General features: G+C 43.8%; 1 protein-coding gene across 1 annotated transcript in view; it reads left to right on the forward strand.

Moving 5' to 3' along the window:
* Positions 1-3352: 3352 nt before the first annotated feature.
* The window catches only part of DFNA5 (deafness, autosomal dominant 5), a 20018-nt gene continuing 2348 nt past the window's right edge, over positions 3353-21022 (forward strand). The window contains exons 1-8 of the mRNA XM_010146685.1: positions 3353-3398; positions 3834-4064; positions 5187-5379; positions 13472-13643; positions 14608-14728; positions 18293-18481; positions 20437-20564; positions 20679-20865. Of these exons, the coding sequence (XP_010144987.1) occupies positions 3854-4064; positions 5187-5379; positions 13472-13643; positions 14608-14728; positions 18293-18481; positions 20437-20564; positions 20679-20865 (1201 nt within the window). The 5' untranslated portion in view covers positions 3353-3398; positions 3834-3853. The remainder of the gene's footprint in view (positions 3399-3833; positions 4065-5186; positions 5380-13471; positions 13644-14607; positions 14729-18292; positions 18482-20436; positions 20565-20678; positions 20866-21022) is intronic.

Below are 21022 nucleotides of genomic sequence, written 5' to 3' on the forward strand. Positions count from 1 at the left end.
GGCTCCCGTCCTGGGCCCTCGCACCTCGGCCTCGCGGGACGGCACCCGCCTGCCCTGGGTAAGGGTGCCACATCCCTGTTGGGCGCCTTGCGCCACTGTGGTTTCGTGTGGCATGAAGTCTTCGGAGAGATGTGCTGTAAAGCCGTCGAGGCACAAAAGAGGGCTCCATCCAGGGCTAAAATTTATTGGATGTGTTTTCGGGGACCACGTGTGTTCAAGCAATGATGTAATGCATTGTGTGAACACCCCTGCTAGGCTTTGGGTGTTAGCTTCTATGGCAGCTGTTCAAATTATCTAGAAAGGAGGTGAAAATAACCATCAGGTTTTGTAATAAAACACACGTCCTGCTTGTCATCACTTTCACACTTAGTTGCCTTTCGGCGTAAACTCTGACTTCATTAGGATTCAAAGGCTGTTGCCGCTGCTGCACAGCAGATTGAATGCCTAACTGCTCCTCTGACACCGTGGTCGTCCCTGGCCTTTGGGGTTTGTATTTCCTTGCAACTTGGATTGGCAAGGGATGCGCCAGCCTTTGGCGGTCCAGTTGTTGCCCTCTTCCCAAATTCCCTGTGCACTGCGCCCGGTGTGCTGGGTAATCTTACATTAAATGGGGAAAAAACCAAAAAGCTTTTTTGTCAAGGTCAGTGTGTTTGTATGCGGAATGTAAGAAGTAGTTGGCGACCCTTGGGAACTTGCTTTTGTGTTGACAGGTAAACACTGATTATTCGTCAATTTCTTCTTTGGACATACTGTCCCATTATGTGGCGTTAGGGAGCTGTGATGAAAGAAGGAAACAGTGTGAGATTTGTTCGTTTAGGTGAACAAGCTGCTGTAAATACCTTCACTTGATCTCATCCCCTTTGTTGAATAATCCTCCTGCTAATTTTTCTCAGTCGGCAAGGAAGGTACTCCTCTCCTTTTCTGCTCTCATGCCTAGCTGCCAATCTGCGAGAGCGAGTTCACTTCAACAGGCTTTTCCTACCAGTATTGATACTTTCCCCTTGAATTCTGCCAAACCAAGCACAGCTCTAGCAGAGTTGCCAGGGGAAGAAACTCCAAAGGCAGAGTGTTCCTAAATGCTGTGTCTGTAACTGCTCCGTGTCCATTTGGTCAGGATGCCATCGGTCCTGGTAGCTGTATTAACTCCCTGATCTTGGCTAGAGGCATATTCAGTCGCTCTATGTCTTTGTTTTGTGAACGAGTGAAATAAGATAGTTGGGTGCGTTTTAGAACTTGTGTTAAAGGCACTATATCCAGAGAGACGGAAACATGCATTTGGATACAATATTCTTGCTTGCAGGTACAGCTGCACCAGCAGATATGCTCCCTGCAAAGACATTCCCAGCACAGCAAAGCGTGGGAGATGCTGAGGTTGTCATTCTGAGGCTGAAGACAGTCCTGTGTCTCCTGCCTGGTGAGTCTCCGCAGTCCTCATACGCGCTCTGTGGTCTTTCCCAGATGTTTTTTTTGCCAGTCAAAAGCGTGGTGACTGGGAGCGAACACCCTGAGTCGTAGTATTATAGGATGGCCGCAAGGGTTCTTCTCATGAGATTTAGTGACTGTGTAACAATGTTAAATCATAGGAATTGCTTTTTGCAATTTGTCTTATAAACTCCTCAGAAATTGGTAGGCCTTTCTCTTTCCAGAGGCTATGCCCACGTGAGTCGGTTATGTAGGAATGGGATCAGAATGAGTGTAGCACAAACATTTGAAGAAGGTTGTGCTGGAGAAGAGCAAGGGAATTTTTCTGGATGATCCCCTACATGACAGATGGGCCATCTGGTTGGTTGTGAAATACAGCAGAATTATGCAAAAGAAGTCCCAGGAAAAAAGAAAACTAGGGGTTTGGGCTGTGGGGGACATAACGTTTGTTTGGGAGTTTTGTCTGTTTTGTTATGTTTTGGGGAGTTTTCTTTATGGTTGGGTTTTTTGCCCTGCTGCAGGGGAGCTGCGTTGTTTATTCTGTTAAGGCGTTCTCACTCAGATTAAAACTGGGGAAATGAAGGAGGAGAAATTTAAGAATACAAAAAATCAGTCTCTGTTCACAGCTTAGGAAAAGGTCACAGAACAAGAAAGCCAGTGGAAATATTCCCAGTGCACACATCTGGGGCTGTGCTGCAGGTCTGTTGCAGCCCCAATTACAGTGAAAGTCCCAGAAGACTCTTCAGTGAAACGTTAACGTGACCTTGACATTGTTCAAATCCTTTCCGTGCAGGTGGTGTTGGGAAACACCCTTGCTTACACGGAGAACTAAGAAAAGGTCATAGGGGTTTCATGAGGAGGTAGGCACATCAGCATGAGTTAGTAAATACTGTGTGAAATATTATCTGAAATGGGATTTAGGGGAAGCTAATGGAAAGATAAGTTCCCATCTGCAATAAGGCTTTTTTTTTTTACTCTGTCCTCCTGCTGATGCTAAAACATGGAGCCTGTGGTCCAACCACTAATATCTTCATCCAGTTCTCTGTTTTCTGTCAATAATCCTGAGTGCTCACTGCAACATCAGTTTTTGTTTGAAGTCCGTTCTAACTTATTCTGGCCTGTGTTTGTAAATGCCAAATCCAACATCTCTGCGGAGCAAGACGTGAATGTCTGGATAACCAGCTAGGGCATCTTATGGTGTCAGTTGAACTTTCCAGTCAGTGTCAGCTGGAGGATTCAGAGGAATGCTGCCAACTTAAAATTGACTTAATTCTGGAAATATCATTAGATCAGGTAACACAGAGTTGAAAAAATGAAAAAAAAAAAATTATTTTTTTTAAAAAAAGATCAAAAGTTAGTATATTAGAATTGTGTGGTTTAACACTTGTGAATGGTCATTTTTACCATTTCTCCTGTGAGTTTAGCCAGTTTCCCCTGTTGAAAAAGTTCCTCGTAAATACAGCAAAGTGCATTGCTTAGGATAAAGGAAACCTTGCGCAGCGAGAGGCACCAGTATTTTTGAATTAAAAACCTATAAGAGCTAGAATAAGGTAATGTATGCAGCTGTTTAGCAGACATGAGTAACAGTTGAAAACAATGTATGTTGTTTAGCTGTAGTTATGCTGATGGCAAATAGAAAAACTGGAAAACACTGAAAGTAGAATGGTTCAGAAAGAAAAAAATTAATTGAGACTTTCCAGGGGTGTAGTTCAGAAACAACTTAGTCACAAAGATGCCAGCACAAATATTCGTTGCTTTTTATAGAATAATTCTTATTATCCCTGTACGTGTTTACTCGCTATTAAAAAGATAAGTTGTGTGAATAATACCCGGTTCCCATATATGGAGTAAGATAATTTTATGTGAGGTAATAAAAGAAGGATTCTGCGGGGAGGCAGAAATGCACCTGTGCTCTTGTCACCCTAGCCGCTCTCTGCGGGGTGCTCGTTAGTGGGTGCTCTTCCTTGGAGCTTCAGGTAAGCTGTGTAAGGTTGTTTCCCCCCCTAACAGACTAATTACCTGTGAGTGCTCCTTGAAGGGACTTTTCAGCTGTAGATTAGATTATTTATTTTCTCACACACGTATTTTCTGTCTTGGTTATCCCATGCCTTGTTGTCATTGTAATGCTTAAGCCTTGCGTATTGTCTTTGCAGTGTGTTGCTGTCTGCTTTTTCACTGTTGCTTGTTTAAAACTTTAACTAAAGTTCTTTCACCTGTTGCTGTGAGAACCTGTTTACTTTGGGATAAGTGGTTTAAACGGTCACAATTCCCAGCTCAGAGTGGAGAAGGTAGGATGAAAACACTAACTGTTCCTGCATTAATACCAGTACTACGAAGAACTCCTTAAAGTAACAATGTAAATATTTATGTTTTCCAGCTGTAGTTGTTGAAGAACGAATGTATTCTTTCAGACTTTAATTGATTCCCCAAGATGTTTGCAAAAGCAACAAAGAATTTTGTGAGAGACGCTGACGGTGGGGGTGACTTGATCCCTGTCGCCCACTTGAACGCCTCAGACAAGCTGCAGCTTCTGGGCTTAGTCACAAAGAGGAAGAAATTCTGGTGCTGGCAGAAGCCCAAGTATCACTTCTTGACCGTCACCCTGAGTGATGTGCTTACTGAAGACAAACCCATAAAACCAGGTAAAGCCATACTAGGGCAGTGCTGTGGGTGCAGATTAAAGGAATGCAAAGCCTAATCTTTTTTTGTTTTTCTCAGTTGTGTTACTAGAGGGCTTCTTTCAGGGGAATGCTCTGAAGTATTCACCACCTGTGGAAAGGAGATGACTGGATCTTTTCTCACTTGACTACTCATTTAACTTAACCCAGTAATAATCAATGTTTGTTTAAAAAAAAAAAAAAAAGTTTTACCTAGATAGACTATGGAAATTGAGTGCTGAAGGTTGTCAGGCCATACAGTCCTACTGTGGAAGCAGCCACAGGAGCTCCCCTAAATATTTTTGGGGGATTCGAGTATGTGGTAGTAGTGTGAAACTCTGTTTATGCAGTGCTTTTTGACCTGGAGCACAGCAGTGTCTTGTTGGTGATAGTAGCCCAGGGAATGCTTGCGCAGGCAAGGCCAAGCAAGTTTTACCACTGCTTCCCCCCTTCTTGCACTGACTGTTAAATATGGTTGACCCTTGTACTTGGTTTTTCACCCAGCTACGGCAGTCCTAGCCAGGTTTTAGGGCTAACAATCTGGATTCCCATATTTCTGGGCGTGTCACAATTCCATACAAGAGAATAGGTAAGTCCTTAAATTTAGGTACTAGTTGTAGCTGGCTTGAATGATTAGCTGATTCTGAGCCAGTTCTTTGGTTTATAGCTGTATAAGAGTTGGAGTTAGATGCTTCCACTGTTTTTCAGTGAGCTTTGGGACAGCCCTGTAGTGGGATATATCAAGATAATGGTTAATGTCAACATTAACCCTGTTGCACAAGCAGGTCTGCTCTCTAGTTTGTAGCCAAAATAAATCTCCATCGTTATTTATGCATCTTCCATGGCATCCGAGCTCAGCGTTTCTATCACCTCATGTTTTCTTACCATGGCAAAATATGAAAGATAGCAGAGCGAAGATGATGGAAGTAGGAGGGAAGCAGCAGTAAGAGTTGCAGAGCTGTACATTTCATTATGTACTTGCTCCTTACTGTTTCTTGCCTTCACCAACTTGCCATGTTGTCTGTAAGTTTCTGTTTTTCCAATCACTTCATGACCTTTTCAGCACTTGCCCTTCACAGGTAGAAATTATTTTTCTTGCTTTCCTAGTGATTGTGGAGTCTGACTTTGCAAAATATATTGGGAAGTTTGAAGATTTTGTTCAAGGATGTGTTGAAACTTCATTTGGAAAGATCAGCCTGGGAGCTGGAGGGAAGGGCTACGTGGAAAACCAGTCCTCATTTGGAAACCTGAGGAAGCAGGAGATTGACTTGCAGCAGCTCATGAAAGATGTCAAAGACAGGTATATTTTTAATGTGGGCATTGTAATGGCTGGGAAAGATTATGGAGCTGGAAAGATCCGGGCCAGCTCTGATCACTGAACAACTGCTTCTGTACTATTGCCATAGTTTGAGAATTATGTTTATTGTAAGCTGTCATTTTTTGGTGATAAAATTCTATACACCCAAATGAAAATGTGCAGCTTTTCAGAGCTCAATGGTCAAACCTTTCCCTTTCATCTTAAAAACAGTTCTCTGCAATTTCATCTTACATATTTGAATGAATTACCATGTGGAACAAGGGTCAAATCCTTCTCTGGGGGACTGTACTGAGGTAACCGTCTGGGGAAAAAAAAAATGGATTGGTTTCTCTGTTCCTGGGGCAAGTGCTGTGGAAGTTGAATTCAGAGCTACCAGTATTCTAAGCATGCTTTGTAGTGTGTGCATGTGTGCGCAACTGTGCTAGACAATGGGATTATTTGAAGCTGGAGGAGTAGTAAAGGTGAGCAACCATGGTCAATGTGTGTTCTAGTAGTTGAACAAAGTACAGTTTGTAGAGCTATTGCTCACTGTTACACGCTGTACTGAGGGGAAAACCTCAGATTTTCCTAACTATAATCCTAATCTTACAAGATATGTGAGACTTCCTGTCCTGCTCTGAAATGAGGTTGAATCAATCTTGCAGTAAGCCAGGCATGGACCAAAGCCTACTTGGGCAACCAGCTGGCAGGTCAGAGGTCTGCTCTGTATTGCAGGCCCTGCCTTGTGGGAGATGAGGGTGGTTGGTTTGGTTTGTGACAGCGTTGTGGAATGCTGCTGCAGATCCCTAGATTTGACAGAGGTGGTGTAATACATTTTAACAGCCTTTGCTGACGCTCTGAAGGTAAGGGTTATAGGTTTTTGTTATCACTGCGTAAGTTGTCAGAAGCAGTGTAAATTTTCTTTAGATATGCTGATTCTAGAAATAATCGATTCTCCATCTTCACAGGAACAAGTGGCTGCTGTTCTTTTTATCATGACCATTCACAAGTCAGCAAACTTACTGTGCTAAGGCACCTTGCTATCTTTGTAATAAAGGGCTTATTAAAAGCAGAGGGTGCTGGGCTAAATGTGTGTGCCAGGCCTGTAAAGTTTAGTATGCATCTCCTATCAGAAGAAGTGTCAGTCAAGATTTCACAGAATCATAGAATGGTTTGGGTTGGAAGGGACCTTAAAAACCATCTAGTTCCAAGCCTCCTGCCATGGGAGGGACACCTTCCACTAGAACAGGTTGCTCAGAGCCTCATTGAGCCTGGCCCTGAAGAACAAAACATTTAGAGTTTTGTTTCTAATGCTGGGTGGAGTCCTACAGAAAACCAATAAAGAGTAACTTCTGTTTAGATCAGTAAGCTTTTACTAGTTTTTCTGCAGTAAGTTAGCTACGAACAGATACTCCTCCCATAGCAAATCAGACTTACTTCAGCACAGGTTGTAACGCTGAATGAAACTAAATACTTACAAAAATATACTGTCGTCTTTTGGATGTGGAAAATCCGCAGCTCTATGCTGAGCTGAATGAACTAACCAACCTATAAATGAGTTTAAAGTGTGTGCCCCTTCATCTAAGAACTGCCTCTCTGAATACTCATTAAGGCTTATGATGCAAAGTGTATAATTGATGTCCAGCCACTCTGTCTTCTGCCAGGTGACTGAAAATGGTGAGGAAAGCGTAAAGTTTATTTTCTTCAGCATAATGCTGAGGCTCACTGGAAACCATGGCAATACCTTACAAATGAAATCCATTGTTATTCATTCATAAGTATTCTGTGATTTATGATGTGTGCAAGCTTCTAGCTTTTGTTTTGTTCATGGAGCATTGTGTGGAATTCAGGAATTTGGCGCTTGGGAGTGCTGGTGCCTAGAAGTTAGTGACTTTTGGATGCATAGTATGATGGTAGTAAGAGGATGTTTACCTATATGTCCTTGAGACGAGAGTCAGCTAACTGTTCTTGATTTCATCTAGTGACACATGTTGCTTGTGCTTGTTAGATGAAATTGTTTCATTTGTTATTTCTATATATATGGCCTAATTAAGTTATAGTTGAAAATGTTGTTCTTGTATTAGATTGTTTCAGTCACAGTTGCAGATAAATAGCAAAGACTCAAAAAAAAAAAAAATAGTTAAAGCTGATATGGCTTCTAAACGAGGTCTTCAAGGTTCAGCAAGCTGGAACTGCTGAGTGGCAGCAAATCGGTTTCCTGTCACTTCTTAAGTGAACCTTCTGAAGGAGAACCCTACTGATCTTCTAATTAGATTCCAGGTGCCACATTGGCTCCCCTTCTCTGAAAGGGGATGGCAGCTGAAGGATGTGGGATGACATCCTTCTGGATTTGCAGAGGCAATGACATTTTAAGTGCAGAACACACTTCTTAGTATGTGGTATAAAAATAAAGTGAAATAGTACTTTTAGATAGGTAAACTCAGCATATTTCATTTTGTTATTCTTGCTTTTTGTATTACACTGTGCTTGCTAATTCAGGGTACTGTAACATACTGATTTTAGGTCAGGGTCCTACACCTGTAACTCTGTGAGATTGCTGTGCATTTAAGAGTATATTCCATCTTCTATTTTAAGGCTTTCAATACTGTCTGCCCTAAGATCCTCATGGAGAAGCTGATGAAGTGTGGGCTGGGTGAGCAGACAGGTGGATTGAAAACTGTGGAATGGCTGGGCCCTAGTGCTCAGTGGTACAAAGTCTCGTTGGAGGCCCCAGGGGACAGTACTGAGTCCAGTCCTGTTTAACATCTTTGTTAGTCACCTGTGTAGTGGGGTCGATGAGAGTCCCCTCAGCAAGTTTGCCGGTGACCCAGAACTGGGAGGAGTGGCTGATAGACCAGGGGGTTGTGTCCCCATCCAGAGGGGCCAGCACAGGTTGCCAAGAGATGCTCTGAAGTCCCCCTCCTTGGAAACATGGCCCTAGGCAGCCTGCTCTGGGTGGCCCTGCCTGAGCAGGAGTTGGACCAAGATGACCTTCCACCCTCAGCCACTCTGTATTCTCCCCTCCAGTGAAAAGGGTTGTGAGACGTTATAATCTCTGTAGTTCTCATGGATTAACAAATTCCCTTGTTTGTTTTTACTACGTCGTTAAGTTGTGTTGGGTGAGTGAAATCCAGGTTCTGAGAGGACAGTGGCAGCAGAGGGGAAGAAACAGGACCATGTGGCAGCGGTTAGTCTGTCCACACCAGCTGCAGAAAGGTTTGCCTGTCACACTCCCATCACTTCATGTGCATGATTCCTAACTCTGTGGTTAGCATGTCAGAGAAACAGGCTGTCAGCAGTACTATGCTCCGGTGTTAAAAGATATTTGTACATTATTGCATATTGCACTTTAATACGCACTTTCATTGATTCAGTTATCGTCCACGCTGAGATGAAAATAGGTGCCTATTCCTAATGTGAGTACAGTGGAAATTCAGCCCATTTTGTTGTTTAGTCTTTAAAACTCCTTGAGCATTTACGCGTGTGACAAGAAAACCATCCAGTCTTCTTCCAAAGGTGCTCCATGGGTAATATGAAGTCACAGAATTTTATGAGACAGGATTGAATAAAATCAGCTGCGTGTGTCTGTGACTGGAAAATAGAGGAACTCGCTGTCCTTGCACTCTGAAAAGCCCTTGGCATTCTTGGGGAAGATGTTCTGTGAAGTAATTGTCAGGTTATTCTTTAGGGAGAATGGTGAAGTGCGATCAGTAAGCTGACTAGGGCAGATGCCATGTTCGGGTGTGACTGTAAGGTGGGTCGGAGAGGTTGTATTTGAAACAGATAATAAAAGAAACCCTGTGTGTCTGTGCTTCGTGGAAAGTTGGAGAGTGAGGTGTAGCGGATGCTACGCCATGGCACTCATCTGGTGGCCTCCGTTGCAGAGGGAAGGAAGCTGGGGGAAGGCTCTTGCTGTGCAGCAAGCAGCATTTGCACGGGAGACATCAGACTGCTGTGTGTTATGAATGAGGCGGAGGAGACAATGAGCTGAGGAACACTGGCCGAGCGAGAGAGGTCATGTGGATGTAGGGAAGAAGTGGCATTTGGGCAAGGCTGCGAGACTGGGCCACCCACACGTCTGCAGCTGGGCGTGGGGGTGTGTTGAGCAGACACTGCCCAGTGCGAGACTGGAAAGGGTTTTCACTCATGGGTACTTCGGGGCTAGTGAAGGTTTGTGCAGGTGGGCAACAGTGCAGACTTCAACATGAGGATGGAGACTACACAAAGCAGTAACTCGTCTTCTGGTATTGGTAGTAAATTGGCAAGCACCTTGCTTTGAGGACTTGTGGAGTGGGTTAAGAAGACTAGACAGGATGTGATGGGGAAAAATGGTCCTAGCCCTGCTCCTTTGTGGGCAGTCTGGTCAGAGATTTTGTGCCCTCAGTCTCAGCTGTAGGGTTTTGAGCAGGCTCCTGCTCTCTCCTTTAACTGTGAGAGCCTGTTCTGTTGCCAGGTGTTGTCTGATTTGTCTTGCTTTCCATTAGTTTCTGCCTTTCTCCCTTCTTTTCTGCTTACAGTCTGCAGCAAATTGCCTGTGTGCCTCTATTCTCCACTGCTTTCTTCATGCAAGAAGAATAATGCTGAATAAAAGTGAAGGAAGCCTTTGCATTATAGGAGATGGAATTGTTTAATCCAATTAAATGTGGAGAGAGTGAGACCAAAAATCAAAGAAATCCTTTTCTGTTTATGTTTGACCTGTAGAGCTTCCAACTTAGTAAATAATTGACATCAGGAAGGTTATTTAAGCAGAACAAACAATCAAAAAACCATAATCCTTATCTCTTAAATGATCTTTATTCCTGCAGGCTCACACCCTGTTTGATGATAATGGGACTTAGCAAACCAACATCTCATTGTATTTTATGTACTGTTAGTTTTGAGTACTTCAGCTCAGATTCCTAAGGTGGGAAAAGAGTACAGTGATCCAGTGTAGGTCACACAACATTGGCGAGGCATCCTGTACAGTAGATGATGAGAAAGAAGGTAAGAGTGGTGGTTGTATAATAGGAATAAAAGCTCTGAAATGTGACCTGGAAACCAAAAAAAAAAAAAAAAAGAAAAGGAATGCAATTCCTGTGCCTGCATGTGTGTCTCAGGGTTTAACCCAGCCATCTCTTGCCACTCAGGTGTCGTCTTGATGGTCAGTGTTATGCTAGCAAATGAGTTCAGCTCTTTCAAAAATACACCCACAGACTTAGCAGCCATTGCCCTGCAATACTTTAAGCCCTGCTCTGACAGTCAGACTGTAACCCTGTTGCATTTTGCTCCTGGTATCTAAATTATCACTGATAACAGCTAAGACAGGTATTTGCTTACCTCATGTTGTCTCCTGTTGGAGTCGCTGAGAAGAGCAGAATGTTTTGCCTTCCACAGGCTCTGCCCTGGTGATAACCTGCAATGTGCCCACACCCAACCCTAGAGTCTATGGGGTTTTATGACCCAGTTCAGCGGCAGCAGTCTAGAGGAGAGCATTTAACTGTGCTGCCCTAAAAGAAAAGAGTGCCGTTGGTAAGGGTACGTGTTACGTGAGAGCGCTTCTGCAGACTTTACAGTTGAACACATCCCACTGAAGACACTTGAATCTCGGGGCTCAGGGTGGGGCCGTGTCTCTGCCACACAGCGCAGCTCGGTGCCCGTACGGTGTTAATGTTACTGCGTGGTCTCCAGCGCTGCCTCAGACTCCTCCGCTGCGCCTGGCTGCAGGTTTACCTGTGTCTTCTGGTTCTTCCGCTCTGCCTCTCCACTGTTGGTTCTGTGGCTGAACCTCAAAGCCAGGAGTGTGAGGGGGTCTGGGCCAGGCCCACCTCGGGCAGAATGCTGTAGGGGTAGATGGAAGAAAGTCTCTTGAATTATTTTGGTCATTCATTTGTATGGAGTTAACGTAAGAAGTGTATAGAATACTATTAACACTCATTGAGAAGCAGAAAATCTCTATTTAATCTGTATTTTACTACCTTTGAATTGTTTCTTTTGCTCTAACTTTCGGGGATATCTGGTGAGTGTGTCATCCTCTGTAGCTGGCAAAAAAAAAATGCATCGTACGAAAGCAAATGACACTCTGCTTTTTGTCTTCTCAGGTCTAATGTTAAAACTGCAAGTTTTTAGTGCCTTAATTTGTGTTTTCAAGAGGCTTAGACCACCTCTTCCGAATCCTAAATAAGTGTTGTGAAGTACATGCTAGGCTCGATGGTCTGTTACTGTGATAACAAATGGCTGTGGTTTGGCAGACACTAAGGGCAGCGGTGTCTGTGATTGCTTGACATCTCCTCAATTTTTGCTTAAATCAAAGATTCATTGCATTCCAGTGCATGGCTTTGCCCGAAAAGAAAAGAAAGTTATATTAATAATCTCAGGAATGTTTGGGGTGCTTTTCTAGTGGCTGCTGCATTGCTTCAGAGGTATTCTGTTTCCCTTGTTTAAACAATCAACTTTAAGGTTTTCAGACAGTTCATTCCAACTGATTGAACTTTCATATAAGCATGTAACTCTCCAAAGATCAAAAATTGCCTCAGGTTATTTTTAATTTAATGAAGAACCAAGCTGTCTTCAGACTTACACAGACTGCATAAATCCAAAACTCCAGAATCTAATAAATCTAAGACTTTTTAATTAAAAGTGGAGATATCTGGATTTAAATAAAGTGGGGTCAGACATGTCTTTCTGTCACATTTTTGGGGAATTGCCATTTAGCCCTGTGAATAGCCATTTACAGTAAAAGGGAGGAGGACAGGCTGAATGAGTTGAGCCAGGGATAGCAATCTTTTGATCTTCCAACTGTCTTGCTGGAGTTATCTGTGCATAGAAAATACATGTCCTCTGAGGACCTCCAATGGGTATTTTGCAAAAGTGGGATATAATTGGCACATTTTAATAAATCAAATACAGTTAAGAAGTTGCTTTAACTGTTACCAGAAAGACTGTTAACACCTCAGAAGACAGGGTGGTGCATTTGGTCGTCTTTTCTTAGGAAACTAATCAAATAATAATAAAATAATTCTTGTTCTTTATGGGAGTTCACTTTCTTACTTCTGGTCATTCTAAGGAGTACCTGGCTCTACGCATAACTCCAGCAGCATTCAAGCACACACTGAACCCTGTTGTGGAGTAGGGATGAGTTGTTAAGTTGAAGGCATGGGCTAGAGTCCCTCCTGTAATTATCCTTTTGACTGTAACAGTCATCTTTAATTGTAAATTGTGAGGTTATACAGATGAGTAACACAGGAGCTTATAGCGGGTGATTTAAAAACTTCTTTTCCAACCCTAAAATCCGTGATACATTTTCTCTTCTCTGGTCCAGCCCTTTGAAGTAGTGCTGGTCCCACTCAGCCAGGTCAGGGTTAAAGTGAACAAGTGATCAAGCTGTGAGGGTTGACATTCAGGTGTTGCTCTCTGCGTGCTGGTCATCCCTCGAGGAGGGATTCTGGTGACTCAGAATCTGCCAAAAATTGGCAGATTTTGTCAGGGCACTCCTTTTGCCTCCACATGGGCCTTCAGAGGTCAAACCAGCATTCCTAGTGATGGTCGCCTCAAGCTGTCCTTGTCCGTCTTGAACTGAGGAGGCCAGAACTGGACACAGCACTCCAGGTGAGGCCTCAGCAGCGCAGAGTAGAGGGGGAGGATAACTTCCCTCAGCCTGCTGACCACGTTTTTCTGAACGCATCCCAGGATGCCATTGGCCTTCCTGGCCGCGAGGGCACACTGTTGGCTCATGGTCATCCTGTTGTCGACTAGGATTCCAAGGTCCTTTTCCCCAGAGCTGCCCTCCAACAGATCAGTCCCCAACCTGTACTGATACATTACACTGAAACTTAAAGTTGTCGTTAGTTCCCCCTTGCTTTTTTTGCTTAGAATGTAGCCAGACAATGGCCATTTTTGCTCAGAGTGAGGCATCCAGGATTCAATATGTGTTGGGACTCGCAGTGTAATACAGATATTTACTGCTACCAAGTAACAAAAGGGGACATGATGGTTTTGAGGAGACTACTCATACAGAAATAATCGTTGTTTTTACGATAAAAGCTTCTTCAAGCAATTAAGAAAATTATTTTTCTCAGTTCTAGTATTTATGTTGTTAATGGCGTCGTTTCTTTTCCAGAACAATAAATCTAAACAGTAGTTTACTGCAGCAAATAATGGAAAGAAAACGTGAAGTGCTCTGCATCTTGAGAGAAAAGATAATAACGACTCAGAAGTGTACGATATCTGAACATATCCAGACAGAAGAAAAAATCAGCGGTGCGGTGGGCTGCAGTGCAAAAATAGTAAAGGTAAAAGTTAAAGATCTGCAAGGAATTGCAGATTATCTGAGAAGAAATTACGGTTTCTCCAAACAGACTTCAGAGTGTTTTTCATGCTTCCTTAACATGTTGAACTCGCTGCACTGCTTAGTTGTGAAACCTCAGAAAGGTAACGTGTGTTTTCCCTTGCCTCACTGGCAAAAGATGCCACCTTTTAGTGTGAGCCTGGAACGTGGTTTCCATCAATACTGTCGAACTGTGATTCAGTTTCTGTGTAGGTTCCTGCCTGCAGCAGAACATAAACCAAACATATGACAATTCAGTGGAGGTTGAAGAGCAAAAAGCATTGCTGAAGCAAATTTATTTGAAAACCATTCATCACAAATGTTTGTACTGTCTACTGAGCTTCAATATTTATTGAGATGCTATTTGTTTTCACTTGTGGGAGTAGAGATCAACTGCATTATGAAGATATCTGAAAAATTGCCTGTTAATTGAGAAGGAATTACCAAAGGCACAACATACGCTCGTTCACTGTAAGCTTTGGGGTTGTTTTCATAGCTGCAGGTGAATCACTTTTGTGTACAGGGAGTCTCCAGTAGCAGAAATCGGGGGGTTGCAGTTCAGCAACCCTCTGTGCAGTGCCACCTTCCTGATAGCAGCCTCCAGCTGGACAGCAGGGTTGTCAGGACAGAAGGCGGCAGGGCAGGATACTGAAGTGGGAGGTTTCCTACTGCTGCGGTGTTTCAGGGGTAAGAAAAGCTGCGCCCGGAGCTCAACTCTGTACTCGGACAGGGTAGCTAAGAGTTTGGCACTGTGCTTCTACCTCACTGCTCATCTTGTTCCTTCCATAGATGTCAAATGTAACATGTGCTTTAGTTAGACATCGTGGGGAATAAAGCACATACTTTCTCTGTGTTTTTTTCCCTTTAATTCTGTGTTTAAGCCACACAACAGCTGACTTGGATAAACAGTGAATAAATCCATCCTCTAGGTTTCAGTGAGTGAAGATGGAAGTATGATGAAGGATTCTAGTGTGATCCTTGAAATTCCTCCTGCAACCACCATTGCCTACGGTGTAATTGAACTGTTTATAAAGCACAGTGGCCAGTTTGGTAAGTATAAAGCTCTTTTTGTGTAGCACACCGTTCAGCTGTGGACAGAGCTGTCTGTTGGGCAGTGACTTGCACTGTGTGTGAAGGCCGTGATATATGGTCTCCATTGCCTTGGTGGTGATTTGTGCTGTGAAATGCTGCTCTTCTGACTTAGTAATGCTTTTTCACTTGTTGGCATGAATCATAAAATCAGAATAATTCAGGTTTCGGGGGACTGCGAGGAGGTTATCTAGCTCAAGCCCCCGCTCAAGACAGGGACAACTTTTGAAGTGTGATCAAAGTTCAGAGTTAGATGAGATTGCTCGTATCCTTGTCTACTCAAATTCTGAGTATCTCCTGTCACCCCCCTGGGCAGCCTGTTCTCGTGTTTGACCACCATCATGGTGAGCTTTTCTTTCTTTCTCAGCATGTAGTGAGGATTTCCTTTTTTTTAACTTCCGTCTCTTGCCTCTGATCATGTCGTCATGTCGAAGAGCGGCTCTGTCTTCTCTCCGCACTTCCGTCGAGTGGCTGTAGGTGGCAATAAGGCTCTCCCTTAGCAATATTTTCTCCAAGCTGGACAAACCCAATCTCAGCTTCTCCTACATGATGTTTGCTGGCCCGCAGCCATCTTGGTGGCTGGTTGCTAGATTGCTCCAGTGTGTAAATCTCTGTCTTGTACTGGGGAGTCCAGAACCAGACACGGCACTCTTGGTGCAGTCTCCCAAACTGAAAAATCCCTTTCATTGATCTGCTAGCTACGCTCCTGTCAGTACAGCCCTCTGTGCAGCAAACTTCAGTGGCTGCAAGGGCACGCTGCTGATCCTCTCCAATATGTTGTCCAGGTCTTTTTCCGCAATCTTGCTTCTAGCTAGCTGGCTGTCAGCCCGTGCTGTTGCCCTCACCTGTTTGGCAGGGAGAGTGAAGGGAATATAAATTGATAGTCAACGAGGAACACTTAGACAATAGTCTGGGTAAGAAAAGAATTATTCTTAAAGTATAGGACTGGAATTTAAACTTCCCTATCTATTGTACACTTTCATGTAGAGATTGTTCTCAGAATGGTTGCAGAAATGACCTTGTCATGTTTTCTGGTCATGCTTTACTTATGTCAGGTCGAATACTTTCGAGTGTCAAGTTAAAAAAAAGTTGAAATAGGCTTTGGGGGGTGTAGTAACTCTACAGAAATACCTGGCTTTTTCTGTCTTGTCTATCCTCAGTTAAACTCCATGACCTAAAAGAGGTTTCAGGGGATGTTATGCAAGAAGGGAGGAAATCAGATGTACTGTGTAGAGCTGGGAGTTGCAAAGGACTGATGTGGAAAGAAACAGGGGATACAGTGAAGAAATAATTTAAGTGCAGTTGAGATTTGAATTCAGGATGCACTTTATTTGGTTGAGAAATGCAGAAAGCACTCTCCATCTTTCTCCTTCAACTGACTTTTGATAGCAAGGAAGTCTGTAGGTTCAGGAATACAAGTAAATATCGTGTAACCTGTAAAGAAAAAATCTCAAATTCTCGTCACAGATAATTATGGAATAAGGTGCCTGTCAGTGTGTGTTTATTTGCTTCTTTTTCATTGCCATTGATAGTGCTCGAGTCACTCTGTGAGGAATTGGTATGTAAGCTTTCTTTAAAATGTTCTGGCTAATGTGACTGGACATGCTTGGACATTTTTATAAATAAACAAAAAAAAGAAAGAAAAAAAAAAGGTCTAATCCTTTTCTGATCCCTTTACTGTAATGTTTTCCTGCAGTCGTTCTGTTTGATTTCTACAGGCTAATTTTCCACTACATGTAAAACCTGTTCCTGTTAAAGGCTTTGCAGTTTTGGGTCTGTTTTGCCTTTGTTTTCATTGATCATCTCTGGTTTTCTTCCATTTCTGTTAATGTTTCCCAACAACTAACAAGATCTGACTGCGCTAGTGGAGGTTTGTCATCGATGGATGTAATGGAATTCCACAGAGAAAATACCACATAAGTATTATGGATATTCTTTCATTTGCTTATTTTTTTCTTTTTTTTTTTTTTGAATAAGACAAAATTAATGAGATCAAAAAATTAACTCTTTGAGGCCTGTATTTTCCTCTCAGTTGAGTCCTATTTTAAGATTTAACAGCAGGATCTGTATCTCAGAACTTTCCATGGGATGCTCTCTATTGCTTTCCCTTACTAGCATCATTCTGCCGCAGAAGGGCAGGTGCTTTTAGCACCATCTTCCTCCATCAGGGTTCGCGTGAAAGCCCTGCTGTTAGCCATGGGAGTAACGTCAGCGTGTAGGCCTCTGGCACCTTAGTGGCTCTCCAGAGTCTCATTGCTTTGGGAAGTTCTTTATTTTTTGTTAATCGTTTTCTACTCCTCTGTAGCTCGCTCTGCTCTGCAAAGGGTTACGCAGGCAGCAAGGCCTGTGTCGTCTGTCTCTGTCTGTGGCAGAGGTTTCTTTGTCTGCTCTCCCTTTGAAAAAGCTTTTTGCTGATGGAGTGCTCTCCGTGCATTCTCATCTGCTTTGAATGTCCTTAATTTGGCCAGACAGACTCTTATAAGTGTAGGAAGGTTATATTTAGGTTTTGTGCCTGGTACATGTGAGCACTGTGCTTGATTACTTACTTTTTTTTTTTTGCCCCCCCCTTTGCTGTCAGATGTTACTGTAAAATTGAGTTGCTCTTGCTAGCCTGCCTGCGAGTGCCAGGGCTACGGTTTCATATCTTGCATTTGAGCAAATAAAAGATGATCAAAATAACACATAGGGCTTTGATTATATTCCACATCTTTGGGGCATGGTATTGGGAGCACGGAACTTGATATTCCAGATTTCTCAGCATCGCTCTTACAGAGGCTCCCTGTGTACCTTCCCGAGCCTCTTAGTGTCACTGAGTTGGAGGCACTGGGGTGGCAGGACATCTGCAGCCCTGCTTGGGTGAGGTAGGCCAGTGCTTGCCACGAAGATGAGGCAGAAGGGGTAATCCAGGTGTTATTTTCTTTGTGAAGCTCTTTCCAAGAGACAGTGTATCGCAGAGCGATTCTGTCAGTGAGCATGCCTGGGTGAAGCCCTTGAGAGGCTCTGAAGAGCGCCCTGTTTTCCACTCATCTGGAGAACTTGGATGGCCCTGTGGCTTGGCTCAGGAAGAGGAGTCTGTGTGTATGACCAGCAGTTCTGTGGGGGACTCTCAGAGTCCTTACGGATCTTGGCAAGTGCTGTGTTGTGCGCTATAGCGCATCCCTTAATTGGTAGAAAACGCGAAGGCTCTGTACCTGCGCGTCTCGTGTGCAGCATTCGGGTTCACAGTGTCGGTGGGCGGATTTGATCTCGCCGTCGGCGTTACTCTATTCGCAGGAGCTGGGGTCACAGTCTGTGTTGGGTAGCTGCACCAGGGGACCTCGGTCTGTGCGCACCGTAGCGAGTGCCAGGGCTGCCGCAGTGCTTGGTAACGGGCGTACCTCGCAACCGCTGGCGTTCCTCCCACCCGGGGAGACGAGACGGGGAGACATCGCATGCGAGAACGCTAGGTAGTATAAGCTAGCATCTCATTTGGCAATTGCTTGTGTATTTCACTAATTGCGTTTTAAACTGAATTTCTGATTACAGAATTCTGTCTGCTAGACGAACAGCAAGGGGGCTTTGAAAAAGAAAGCACGGAAGGCTCGACCTATCCCCCTTCAGCACTCTTCGGAGATGCTCCGTTTCTCTCTCAGCCAGATGCTGTTGATAACGAGGTGTGCGCCGGGGTGAAGAACCTCATTCCCAGTCGTGCTTCTTTAAGCGTCCTGAAACAAGGTATCGCCAGAAGTGCTTGGCAGGGTTGCAGTACGTCAGTTGGGTGACATGGTAGGAGGAAATGATCTGGTACAACAGGACGTAAGAAGTTTTGTTAGTTCATTTTAATAGCCCTGATCAGGAACTCCTGGGGGAATGCAGTGAAAGAGTAGGAAAATGAACTTCTGCAGTTGGTGTATGCAGTGGGCTGTTCCCTAGGAACATCCCAAATCGCTTTGCCATAAATATGATCTTAGGAAATCAGGAGTTTATGCCAGTTCTGTTACATTCCAGATTAAGCTCTGTTAAGATGAGTGGTGATTTATGCTTTCATTCAGAAGGGGCCACTGAAAATATTTCTTCATGATCTGGAAAATGCTCTCAGTAAATCTAAAGGTTATTTTAGGCTCAAAAATTACGGTCATCTCCCCTTCCTTCACTTTGGCTCATTATTTCTGAAAAGCTTTATAGAAATCTTCAGTGTCAACTGAGGCTGACAAACGAAAATGGAAGTTGGCAAATTGGCGTAATGAGCCAGGCACAACTCGTTTGTTGTAGGGATGTAGAAGGAAGGGCAGGATTGTCACCAGAGGAACGGAAAAGAGGAAAGCAAGTCAAGGCCTCAGAACACGCTTTGCTTTCCATCAGCTCTGGGGAGAGTTCTTGCAGCTGGCTGTAATAGCGACCATCGCTTCTGTAATCTCTACATTTCCCCATGTTTGTGGCTGTTCAGTAGAATGACTGTGACCAAAATGGGGATTTGTGGCCTTGAAATCAATTCTGTCATTCTCCAGTGTAGGCTTGTTCAAAAGGAATAACTGTGTCTCCTCCATGCGTGCATAAGAAACGCGGTACGCCTCCGTTGCGGGGGTTCTTGTGGTTTAGCTTGACGAACCTTTGTGCTGTTCTTGCTGAAAAAGCTTGGAGGTTTCTTTTCATTAATTAACCTGATCGATCTCTCGGGGGGAAAAAAACCTAAAAATGTTTCTATTAGAGCAATTTAAAGTAGGTTTCCTCTTCTGTTATTTGTGTAGACAGTCATATGACTGCCTCAGGTACAAAAAGTATTTCTTTTCCTCCAGTGAGCTAATTTTTAGACATAAAAAGGCATCTTTAGAGAGAGCGTGTGTCTTGACCAGAGTGAAGAAATTTTCTTAGCCTTGTTTAGACGTGAAGGGACACTTGCATGCCCGTATTTTTCGAATGTGGAAAAACACATTCCAACCTTTCCAGTTGGCATTATTGACTTGCAGTCTTATTTTTGTTAAGCAAAGTGGTAATGTGGTGTCATAAACCGCTTTGGTTTACTGTTGTAGTGGAATTGTGGGGAAAGCAGCGCAGTGAAGTCTCTTGTGCCGCTGTTCTGCGTGGTGTGATCGATTCAGTGTTTCAGTCAAGGGGAGATTTTTGTCCTGAAATAAGTCTCTCTCCAGGTCAGGGGTGAAGGGGTGTAGTTCTCTGATGCACCTGACGAAATTCGAGGACAGTAACAGTTTAACGTCGCGACAGGAACTCGGTGTGTGGGCTCAGGCCATTGATTCCCATTAATCCACAGATTCAGTTGAGGTTATGAGCAGAACTCTTCTTTCTGCCTTATAACCGAACATTCTCTGGAGGTGAAATTCCAAGTGAGAAATCTAAAACGTGGTCAGTGCAGCGAACATTAAAATCCTGATCTCTTATTTATGTGGCTTTTTAAATTTTTATACCGCAGTGCATTAAAAACAGTGAGCAGGGAGTGTTGATCCTTGGCAGCTGCTCTGCCTTCTCAGTGATCACCGACGCTTCATCGGCTCATTAGGGAGATACAATGAGACGGGTTCCAGCCTCACACTCTAACTCGTGCTGATGGAAACCAGGATGTCGAGATGATGTGATAAATGAGCTTATGAAAGGCATAGCAAAAATGTTAACTGTTTTTACTGGCATTTGTGTGGACATACTTAGATTCACTTCTTACTGCTTTCTTGGGAAAGAACTGTCACGGCTGAAGACTCAGTTCCAGCCCTTTGTGAAGCTGCCGGAAGACAAGCAAAGAGCCCTGTATAGCACCCTTTGTGAACTCCTGCTCCAGGAAGAACTGGTGACTGCCCTGGAGGATGTGGTAAGATGAAGAAAGCTTTGCTTGCTTCCTAAAAGTAATTTCAGGATAGAGCCTGCGTTCTCTCTTGTTTGAACTTTTCTCTTTTCACGAAGTCTTGCTTGCTCTTACTTCCAGTTGGATGATATTTGCACAGGAGACAAGCCAGACCTGAAGGAGTTAAAGCCTGCACAGCAGCGAGCCCTGGCTGACTTCTTGCAGCTCTTAGGGTGCAGTTTACAGAGCGAGCTGCGGGTGCAGAAATACCAGCCTCGGGATGAAGAACTCCTCTCAGCTGCTCACCTCCTCGTCAGTGCTGTCTCTGGTATGTTGTGAGTGAAGAGAAGATCCCTTTTCCATGATTTCCCTTTCAGAAGCTCCCTCCGCGTTGAAGCGTTTGTGGCTCTTTCTGAGCAGTTGGTGAGCAGAGTGAACGCAGTTTGTTCTGTTCCTTTTTATGGGTTTCGTGTACTGTGCTTGGC

Source organism: Eurypyga helias, unplaced genomic scaffold, assembly GCF_000690775.1.
Source record: "Eurypyga helias isolate BGI_N326 unplaced genomic scaffold, ASM69077v1 scaffold8782, whole genome shotgun sequence".
NCBI classification, from domain to species: Eukaryota; Metazoa; Chordata; class Aves; order Eurypygiformes; family Eurypygidae; genus Eurypyga; species Eurypyga helias.